Below are 11,569 nucleotides of genomic sequence, written 5' to 3' on the forward strand. Positions count from 1 at the left end.
GGGGGGGTGGGGGGCGAGGAAAAACAGAAGAGAAGAGAGAGCGGTGGATGGGGGAAGAAGAGAGGAAGAGGAGGAGAGAGAGAGAGAGAATCGATACCTTCTCTTATTTCACAGTGAGGATTTAAAAAGAGAGGCTCCCTTCCCAGTCGGAGGGGAGGGGGGTCGAGCCGGTGTGGATGGGCTGACCGCAGACGGCAGAGGAAGGAGCAGAGAGCAGGGATGGGGTGGAAGGATGCCTGGGCTGGGGAGTCTCTGTGGGACCAGGATCTGCAACGGCCCCTGAGCCTCCGCTCGGTGGATCTGTTGGGTGGCTGTGTTTAGGTGGCTCCTTCTCCCCGCGAGGTAAACATCTGATTTCACTCCCAGAGCTGTTTCCTCTTCCCAATCTCCTCCCTCTCAACTGCACTGTCATGAAAACACAGGTAAATGAGATGATGGCAACATGGACGCCCGCCTGTTGGACTGTGGCGGCAGGAAGACACATTAGGTGGAGGATCTGCAGGTGGCTTCCAGCTCTCAGATGTGTCATTTTCTGCACGGTAGTCGTGAATGTGATGAGCGGTGTGTGTGTTTGTGTGTGTGTGTGTGTGTGTGTGTGGGGGATTTATTCATCAGGATCAGCGTGAGTGCTCCGGTGATGAAATGTGTTGTGTTGTGTGCAACACATGTTTAACGGTCATGTTGGGTGGTTGTGATGTGCTGCGGGGTTCAGTGCATTTCTGAGCAGCGTGTGCTGATGGGAGGAAGCTGTGAAAATCAATCATTGCAGGAGGTAATGCTTCACACAGAAAACACATTAAATACCATTTGGAACTGGTGATATTCTGCTATTTTTCTTTTCTAGGTGGTGTTTAGCCGGAGCTGCTGTAGCATGTCTTGAATTTTCATTGTCGATCTTCCACTTAATTTGAATAAGAATTGAAGTACGCAACAAGAGAGCACAGTACAGTACTTGACTCTTGGGGGGCGGGGGGTTCATGAAACCTGGAGAAACTGTACTCATCAGTGCCTGTGTGCACGGCAGACGTCATCTGATTCATTGGACACGGTGGCCGTGTTCCTCCAGATGTGAGTGAATGCTGTGGTGCTGTTTGTTGTGATTATCAAAAGCAGAGAAATCTCGTCAGGGGATCTTGTTAGCGCAGCACGACTCATGTAGCTCCTCTAACCGCTGAAGAATCGAATCAGATTTCATCCCGGTGCATCAAACTGTGAGGTGTAACAAAGACATGATGCACTGGCTCCTTGCTCTTAAATTTGCCCGTGCAAATATGATTACAATATGTTCCAAGGAATTTATAGTAGGTTTGATTTTCATGAATTAAACGTGGCTGTCGCACATTAACCGAAGCTCACATATAAACAGGTCTCAGTGACGTCACTGTGAGATGTGCAAGAACTTATTAGATCAACAGGATGAGTCGTCTTTGTGATTTTAAACTGCACAAATCTCCAACATCTCGAGAAGAGAATCTCAGAGCAGAATTAGCTGCATGGTAGTTTCATGGTTCCTTATGAGTGAAGTTTTAGCTTTTCGTAACGAATGCTAACTTTGTTTTTTTAATGCTAACATTAGGTTTTTATTTTATTTTACATTTTTTGTTTTGCTAACATCACTTTTTTTTTTTTAAAATTGAGATTACTTTTCTTAATGCTAATGTTAGTTTTCTTCATGATGAGGCTACTTTTTTCATGCTAACATAATTTTTAACACTAACATTACCTTTTTTTGTACTAACATTACTACTTTTCTTCATGCATTAAAAAGTAATGTTAGCATTAAAAAATAATGTTAGAATGATAAAAGTATCCTAAGCATGACGAAACGTAACATTAGCATTCAAAAGTATGTCAGATAAATTATGTTATAATGCTGTCATTACTTTCTTTAGTGTAATGTTACATTTCTTCATGCTTAGGTGACTGTTTTAATGCTAATGTTATGTCTGGGATACGGACACAGGTAATTTCTCACTAAATATGTGCTAATGCTGTGAATTCTTGGCGCTGCTACTAGCTGCCGTTTCGCAGGCTAGCTACAGACGACTGATGTTGCTGCGTGTCGTACGTGAGTTTTGTGCTACAAACAAATTTACCTCTAACTCGCTATCAAATTACTTCTATGTAATTAGGACAATTAGCTGGTGAACATAGTGGAGCATTTAGCAGCTAAGGAGCAAGATATTAAAGATTTGTGCAGCACCATTGTGGTTTTGAAAGAATAACTTTTGCATCTGAGCAGAACAGATCTTATTTGCAGTTAGTTTTTTTTCTTAGAGCTGTTGTAGCTGCAGAAAAGAGCAGACAGGTGTGTAAATATCCAGCTCCAGAGGTAAGTGGTCTCAGCTCTTGACACCTTCACTGTCTATCGCCACAGTGGGATGGTGCACACACACACACACACACACACACACACAGAGGGTTTGAGTGTAATTTGAATGGGTGGACCGGGGTGTGTTTTTCACGGGGGCGGTTGAGCGGCCTCTGGGAACAGGCTGCTGGCAGACGGTGCTGTGTTTAATGGACCGGCGCTGCTTTCCTCTGAGTCGGTTGTCTCGGTGGCAAATTTGGTGCAATTTAGCTGTGGGATTTTTCATTCTGCCATCACACGGCACTTTGATAGAGGACAGCTGGCAACCAGTCCCCCTCTTAGTGGTGGCGATGGGACATTTACTTTGTCTGTGGTGGTGTGGAGCAGACACTGACTGTGATTTTTGGCTGTGAGTTCAATTAGTAAGCTTTCAAATTTAAGCAGGAAAACTATTGCATTGTTTGAAATTTCCCAGCGGCTGCATGAACACAATCTTCTGTTGGATTTTCTTGGCGATTGTGAAAATGTTTTCACACCGTTGCGGCAATTTGAGCCACACAGCAGCTGCTGGTTTCTGTAAAAGCCGATCTTCCTTTATGATTGGCTCCATGTTTTATCGTTAATGCCACAATACGAGGTGCAAACTTCATCAGTTAAAAGGATTAGAGAGGATAAAGTTACACAGAGAAGGCGGAGAGCTAATTTTCTACGTGCTGTGGTTTGGTAACTCTGTGTGAAATTGGCCATAAGCCCAAGGGATCTTTGTTTAGGCCTGAACTCAGCAGTGGACATTCCCAAAGTAATTAGAGGGAATAGAGCCATATTCTACGCCCAGAGAGAGAGAGAGATGAAAAGCATTACATCACATCTTCGTAAAGTACTCCCTGTTATTCTGAAAAATGTAATTGAAGTGTGGTCTTCTGCCAAGTTAGAGTCCAGGAATTAAATGTTTAAGTGCTCAAGTTATTAGTAAATAAAAACTTTTGATTTTAGAGCATGTTTCCACTGGACTTACAATATATATATATATATCTCCTTGGTTGTCATGGTTACAATATAAACAGTTAGTCTCACACGGGAATCGAACACCGCTCTCCTGCATCATATTCATCCATCCACCACCAACCTCCTCCTGGACGTGGTCTTTATACCACGTCACCGACACTTTTCCCTTTTCGCTCCTGTCATAATTACTACGGCCACTAGATGTCGCCTAGCAACAAAACGTAACTATGGGTCGTAAAAAACCTGCTGCACAGACGACCTGTGGGCTCGTTTTTTTGTGTGGTTTATATAAACCGTTTAACATGTGTCATGTGATCTATCGTTAATATAAAAATGTATTATAGCAGCTTTAAACAATTTACGTCAATTAATTTAAAAGCTAAAATAATAATAGATAGTTTAACCTCCCAAAACACTCATTTAAAATACTTTTTCTTTCCTTTTTTGTATTTTAGATGGTTTAAATACGACACAAGTCTAGAGCCCGTATATAAAGACTCCTGTCAATCAACACCCACATGCCTCTCTATAAACCTTAATATCTTATTAATGGCTTAATGAGTTTTCGAGCCCGCCACCAGCGCACTCACTGGAAGAAGTGAATGTGGTGATTGAGACCATAATGACTTGTGGGAAATATCTCTCAGCATTTCCCTGAGAGACGCTGACCCGTCTTGAATGGGTGTCAGATTTGTCACAGCCGGTATCTATCAGCCATCAGTGTCATTGCACATTAAAGTTCGTTTTAATGGGCTTCAGCCGTTGGTCACGGCAGGCGCCACATTAGACGATAAAATACCAGAGAGCAGAGAAACATCTCCTCCCAGAAAAACAGAGAAGTATTGCTTCTTTATTTTTGTTGTTGCTTGAAACACCAACAACAGAAAATGATTAAATTATTATTTGAATACTTGCTGATTGACTTTCTGACAATTTAATTATCAATTATTGGACTAATCAGTGTATTTTCTCACTGTGCACCGGTCGTCTTCTTCACTGTTTTCAGTGGATCCAGGCTGCTGGGTTTTTTTTTTTTGATCTGCTGAGTCATCGCCCACTTTGCTGACGGAGGCAAATAAAAAAATAAAAAATAAAAAAAAACCTCGTCTTCATGCGTGACTCTGTCGACGTGTCAGTTTTCATCCGTCTCCGTCTCACACTTTGCTTCATGGGGGGGGGGGGCAGTTCTTCTGTAAGTCAAGGACTCGTTCATCACAGGATTCAGGGAGGAAAACGTCACCGTTTCACAGACTCTTTTTTCCACTTGTCTGTTCGTTCTCCTCCGACTTTCACTGGATGGTTTTTTTTATTTTTTTTGGCTCCATTCTGACTAAAAACTCCAGAGAGAAAGTTGCAGAAACAACCAGCTCGTCCTGATTCTGATGTTTGATGTGAACATTAACCGAAGCTCCTGACCTGTATCTGCTGCCACGTGATTGGCTGACTGGAGCAGGTGTTCTTGTATCTCGTGTATTTCCTAACACGATCACCACAACGACTTTAAAGGGTGTGTTCACACCAAACAAACAAAAAAAAGATACAGATATAGTGAAGATGTTTTTAAAGATAACGTCAGGAAGCTGATGTTGTTGCCTCGTGTTGTTTGCAGTCAGATCTTTCAGGTCGTCTTCTCTCTACATCCTGACCTCTACGGTTCATCTGCTGCAGCAGCTTGACCAAACATGCATAACCTAATCATGCACAGATGGACATACTGTGACACACACACACACACACACACACACACACACACACCACTTTTCATCTGACATCTCGGCCCCTCCTCTTCCCTCTCTCATGTTAAATCAGCATCAGATTCACAATCCGTCTTAATCTGTGTTAGATTAAGTAGCCATTGTCATGTGACCCTCCCGCACTCGTCCCCGCCGGCTCACCGCTCGTTAGTTTGTGACTCTTGTGTCACCGGCGGCGGGTGGACGGCCTCACAAACGTCACGCTGCATCGCTGCCGTTTGGATAGATGGGTGTCGGACGCCGGAGGAGGAAGGGGAGCGGACGCTGTTTTTCTTATTTCTTATTTACAAGCAACATGTCCTTTTTTACTTTAGATAAAATAAAAATAATCTTTATGCACAATCAAGGCAAAGCTGTAAAAAGGTGGAATATCTCCCTCATTCATACAAAGTAAAAATACCTCAACCAGGCTGCGTCTTCAGTGTGTGGACTGAGTTGGGATTTAGGTTGCTGGGGGATTTCTGGGATGTTGCTAGGTCAGTGGATTACCTTGTAATAGATCTGTAGGAGGGCTGGAGGTCACACACAGGATGTGTTGGATTGTGTGTGTGTAGAGAGAGAGAGAGAGAGAGAGAGGAGGGGTGGGGGGGTTTAATCCTCGAGACAAACATGGCGACTCCTCCTCTAGAAGCTCAAATCTTCATATTCCACTAAAAGTCTGTTTTTTATTTTTGCTTCCTGTTTCAGGTGTGAATAACGATGACTCTCATCCTCGCCGCTTGAACATGCTGCTCGGGTAGCGAAGCCGACCGAGAGAGGAGCGTCTACCCTCTTACACTCCTTCCCCTCTGGACACACACACACACACACACACACACACACACACACACACACACACACACACTCACACAGAGAGTCGGCCCAATTCAGGCACAACCATGCTGATCAAGGAGTATCGTATCCCCATGCCGATGAGCGTGGAGGAGTACCGCATCGCTCAGCTCTACATGATCCAGGTGAGTGTGTGTTTTATTTTTTCACTCCAGACAGGTTCGTTATGAAACACCACGTCACATGATCTCGCTCAGACATGTCGGCGTGTACAGTGTGTAGCACCAGACTCCATTAAAGAAGAGATTTCAAGATAAACACAGATTTTTTTCCAGTTCGTAGTAAAACACTAAACTGTCACTTAATAGACCGATTGTTCAGTGTGTCATTTCGAATAAAGACAAATAAAAAACCAGCTGTAAATAAAGTTTTAAAGGTGGAACAACCTTCACAGAAAGAAGAAATTACTCTCCAACTACCAAATATTTTACAGTTTATTCCACTTGACAAACCAAAATCAGTGGATCAGAGATTTACTGTTAAAAGAAGGAGATTATCACTTTAAAAAAAGTTTGTAATAACTGGTTACAATTCAAATATTAGCATCTATTAGCAGCATATGAACATTTAAGTAGATAAAAGGACATTTTAAGTTTTTTTTTTTTAATGTAAAGTATTTATTAGTAATTACATTGCTATTATTTCATGTTATTACAGCTGTTTTTACTGTGTTATCTGTTTATAGAGCAGCGGAGTTACAGTTACAAATAGATTAATAATCACATTGATAATATTTGCTCACAGCTACATTACAGTGTGTTATAAACTATTTATTAAATGTTTGTATAAATGCTAAAAAAGTGAAATTCTATTCTCTAATGTCAAACTTTATTTGGTCCTAAACTGTGTGTGTAATGGGAGAGACGACAAACAATAATAATAATTAATAACCTTTATTTATTTAGCACTTTTCAAAACAGCAGCTTCACAATTAGTAATAAAAGTGCATAAAACTCAACAATAAATAAACAATATAGTAAACAGATAAAACCAACAGGACTTTGGAGGAGGGCTTGAAATGTGATATAATCATATAAGTTGAATATAAATTGAAATGAAAACGATGTGATGTTGATTTTAACTCCAGGAGAAGTGATATTAAAATACCTCGCAGAGGAACGTGCCTCCAGTCCGACAGCTCGGTTTCACTGAAACTATTTAAATAATAAAACTAGTGCTCGGTGTTGATGTCTGTTAACGAGCGAATGCGTCAGATAAGGATCTGACGAGAAGTCAGTGAGAGTCCGGTTCGTTAATGAAGCAGAGAAGAAGAGAGTATTTTCTCTGCGGCGGGCGACGATCCAGGTGGTTTGCTAACACGAGTCTTGAGTTGAGGTGTGTGTTAGTGTGTGTGTGTGTGTGTGTGTGTGTGTGTGTGTGTGTGTGTGTGTGAGGTCAGGAGTTGAAGGTGTCATGGTGTCACCCTGTACCAGAACAGGGCCGGTGAAGAACATGGTTAAAGGGTCACAGCGGCGGTGGTGTTGTTCTGCAGACCAGATGGTGCTCCATCTGCCTGTGGATTGTGTTTCATGTAATAATTTTTGTTCAAACACAAACACACACACACACACACACACACACACACACTTTTACAAAATTACATATAAAAATTATTGTGAGAGACAGGAAAAGAAAAAGGGAAACAAGGAGCTGAGTTTGTTGTTATGTGCAGATCATTACTGTGATGAGTCTGTTTGTCGGTAGGTTTCCAGAGGATAATTAATCTTCTGCATGAAAATTAAACTGTATGGACATAATGATGTTAGTAACGCATCAAAACCAACAGATCGGCTTGGAGTTGTATGATAATAGAACAAGAGTATGACTGAATATCATGAGTCTGACTGCTTCTCTAAATGGATTTTTTATGTTTTAACTTTTAATTTGCTGGTATAATGATATGAACTTCGTCCGTCTGTCTATATGTGACGGGTTAGTGGAGCTGAAGCTGCTGGGAGAACTGGTTCAGCTTCAGTCAGAATCTCAACATATATTTATGTAATATTATCTTACATGAGTCTGTGTGAACGCAGGAGTTTGAGTGGATCAAATAAATGAGGTAGAGTGTGAACATTAGAGAGAGTTAGAGAGGCAGACTTGTGAACTCTTGGACGGAGCCGGGCTGTTTGTGTTTATTATTATTATTATTATTATTTACAGACACATATTACAGTGATGTCAGCAGGAAAGCAAATCCACATATTTCCCATAATGTTAAAGAACAAGCTGACATTAAACTCACTTCCTCTTCTCTTATCTGTCCGTCTCTGTGACCGGATTGAAATGATTTGCATTCGTATTTGTTTATTTAAAAAGCCCTTATTGAAAAACTGCCTTCATATCTCACGTCCACGTTCGTTTACATTGCAGCTAATAACCGGCTCATTCTCCACGTCCCTCCTGGTCATGTTAGACTCTTAACCTCTCACCTTTTCATTTCTGTTTAAACCTGTTATTATTATGGTATTTTTATCTCCTCCACAGCGTTGTGAATGAGGGATTTACCCGTCAGTGATGTCCAAGTTTAAATAAAGACACAATAAATAGATAAAAAATTAGCGAGGGGACTTTACACAGAAGCAGAAACTCAGTGTATCATCAGATTAAGAGAAGTGTGGGTGTCGTTTGTTGCTGTAGTTTCTCTTGAGGTTTCATTGTGCTGATTCACTTTGGCAGCGCGCTGTGGCGGATGTTTGTGTGTCTCCGGTCGGGTTGAGATGAAGAAGAAATTCAGTGTGAAGTGAAAGGAAAGAAGATGAAGTCGGATGTCAAGAAAAAAAACAAAAAAAACATTTCCACTTGTCAGAGTCATGTTTTTTTGTCCCCCTCAGTTTTAACTTCACACTCCACGTCCACGCGCAGTGATGGAGCTGTGAGAAGGCGGAGAGATCTTCCTCCTCCGACTCTTACTGGTCGAAGATGCTCCTGAATATCAGCTTTGATAATGAACACTTTTACATGCACACACACACACACACACACACACACACACACACACACACACACACACACACACGTCCGCTGCTGGTCCCCCCTCCTCCTCCTCCTCCTCTCGCTCAGCGTCACAGCTGAGAGCCGGGTTGCCCTGGTAACCGGTGACATCAGCCGCAGCATGGCAGAAGCTGCCATCATTTGTTTGTGATATGGATGAGAGAGAGATAGAGACTGAAAGAAAGGGAGGGTCGGATAGAGAGAGAGAGCGGGAGGGCAGACATGATGGTTTTAGTCTGCATCGCCATGACGACATTACAGTATGTCTCGCTCTCAGAGCTGGATACAGGTTTCGGTGTTATAACACCTTTCCCTCTCCGTCAGGGGAAAGAAACGGGTTGAAACGCTGTGATTGGCAGGTGGAGGTGAGAGCGTCCTGGTGGTTAGAAATGTAGCTGCGATGATTTTTACATCAAATGTATTTTTCTTTTTATTTATTTTTTATCTTTCACATCAACCATCCTGCTTCCCATAATATTCACTAAGACCAAATGTGGATTAATCCACCACTGAAAATAGTCCCCAACCAATGAGCAGCTGTTTTAGGGAATTATTTTATTTTATTATTATACATATACATAATCATTTGGTCTGCATTGTTAGTTCTGTTGAGAAAAAACAAACTTTAAAATATATTCTTCCTGAGGAGCCCCCGAGCTGCAAAACATAAGGACCTAAAATAAGATTTAAAGTTTGAAACTTAGTTAACTGGAGCTTTATTACGGCTCCAAGTAAATGTAGTAATTTTATTACAGCTGTCACAGAATCCCAAAACATTTCAGTGCAGCCTCTAAAATGACCATAAAGTGGAATCAACACTCAATTTCAACCAATAAATGATCATCTTTAGTGTCGCAAAAGCTGCAGTTAGTGGATTACATTGCACTGATTCAGTTCCTGTCATTTTGTTTTATGTCTCCAAAAACAGGTCGTCCTCCAATTATAAAAGCTAATTATAGCTGAGTTTACAGTATGGGGGGGATATTGTAGCAATATTATTTTCATCTGTGTGGAGAGTTGTGAAACTGTATCTCAGTGTCATTTCTGACTGTGTAAAGGCTTGTGTAAACATATATATATATATACAACAGTTCTGTGAAGTTCATCTGTGAGCCTGAGCTCAGGGCAGAGAAAACCCTGAGCTACAGACAGATCGTCACACACGTTTGGATGTGAGGGAGTGCAGCAAATGTTTAATGCCAAAACTGCGGCGGCGGAGAGGCGCGCTCAAGGTGGAATGAAGGATTGTTTGTTTTTCCGGCTCTTGAAGCGAAATCCTTCGTTTTTCTTTTAAAATAAAAGAACATTTTCATCCAGTTTTTTTATGAATCATAAGTAAAAGTTTATAAAAATTTTGACCTGACGTCAAAAAAAGCAAAAAAGCCAAGTCATTTATTTAATTGAAGCAGCGAGCTGCTGACAGTTTGAGACATGAGGGTCCGGTCTCAGACTGACGGCAGCCACAGAGGCTGAGGAATGGAAGTGGAGAATGAAACCTCTGAGCAGCGGCTGATAACGTTTGATGCATGAGGTTCTGCTGTAGGAACGTTTACGTGGACCTGAGGACGGGGAGTCGTGCACCGCCGGTTTATGCTAACCTTGTGGTGTCACATAAATTATTCAGGGACGGCTCAGCCCGGCAGAAGCGAGACCCTCGGCAAAGCCAGAGCCATTATGATTCCACGGACGCGGTCCTGAGAGTGTCTGCTCGACCCGGCAGCACTTCTCCGATTGGACACGGGCTCTGTTTTCTTTCACTTCTTCTCCTCATCTTTCTTCCCCTGTCAGCTGCTGAAACCCTTCGCTGCCTTCTTTGCAAATTGGCCGAGGCTCTTTAAAACGTTTCTTTACTCTTTTGCTTTTCAGTCTTTGTTTCAAACTGGACGAGTGCCTCTCCTCACAGCCCAGTTCTGACTCATCCCCTCTGTGTTTTATATATTTGGTGCAACTTTGTTCACGTTCAAGGACTCAAAGACTTTGATAACTCTTTACTCTGCAGGTCTGTTATTTTACCAATAATTACCAGCAGCAAGTGTTAGTTCAAACTGCTTTGTAGAAAAATCAAAGATCAAATCGACGATGTCCATGTACGGAAGCCCAGAAAGGTCATACTGCTAATATTTAATTATCCCGTTATCTCCTGGCAACAAAGCTCCAATGGAATATAATACAAAAAAAGTCACATTCACAGGTTATAACATAAACCAGAAAAAGTAAAATACCCCTCTGTTCATGGGAATGTCATTGATTAATAGAATAGCTGAGATTCAGCAGAAGAAATGGTAAAATAAACTGATTTCAAAGTTATTCATAGTTTCATTTGCAAAAAAAACCCAGTAATTTAACTACTTGAATCATTATGCACAGCTGAGTGTAGCTGAACAATCACAAGCTACTGTGAAACGTAGTTAAACTACCAGATAAATTACATGTAGTTCAACTACTGTAGCAGGAACTACCACAGAGTTTAAATGTCTGTTCAAAGACTTTGTCACCGTTTATTTTTAAAAATATGTTTATTATTTTTGCTGGATAGTCAGAATGCAAACTTACAAAATGAGAATAAAATAAAATAAATAACATCAGACATAACAACAGTAACCACAGTCACAGATAGAATAAGTGTTTCTTTAAAAAGAACAAAATAATATATACATATTTAAATTTAAGGGCGGTT

At 41.3% G+C, this 11,569-nt stretch overlaps 1 protein-coding gene across 1 annotated transcript in view; it reads left to right on the top strand.

The window, feature by feature from the left end:
* The window catches only part of pitpnm2 (phosphatidylinositol transfer protein, membrane-associated 2), a 45,239-nt gene that overhangs the window by 11,777 nt on the left and 21,893 nt on the right, over positions 1 to 11,569 (top strand). Inside the window, exon 3 of the mRNA XM_087172158.1 lies at positions 5,758 to 6,026. Coding sequence (XP_087028284.1) covers positions 5,949 to 6,026 — 78 coding nt within the window. The 5' untranslated portion in view covers positions 5,758 to 5,948. The remainder of the gene's footprint in view (positions 1 to 5,757; positions 6,027 to 11,569) is intronic.

This window comes from Seriola lalandi, unplaced genomic scaffold, assembly GCF_002814215.2.
Source record: "Seriola lalandi dorsalis isolate HSWRI2012SDOR001 ecotype SW California unplaced genomic scaffold, Sedor1 jcf7180002052111, whole genome shotgun sequence".
NCBI classification, from domain to species: Eukaryota; Metazoa; Chordata; class Actinopteri; order Carangiformes; family Carangidae; genus Seriola; species Seriola lalandi.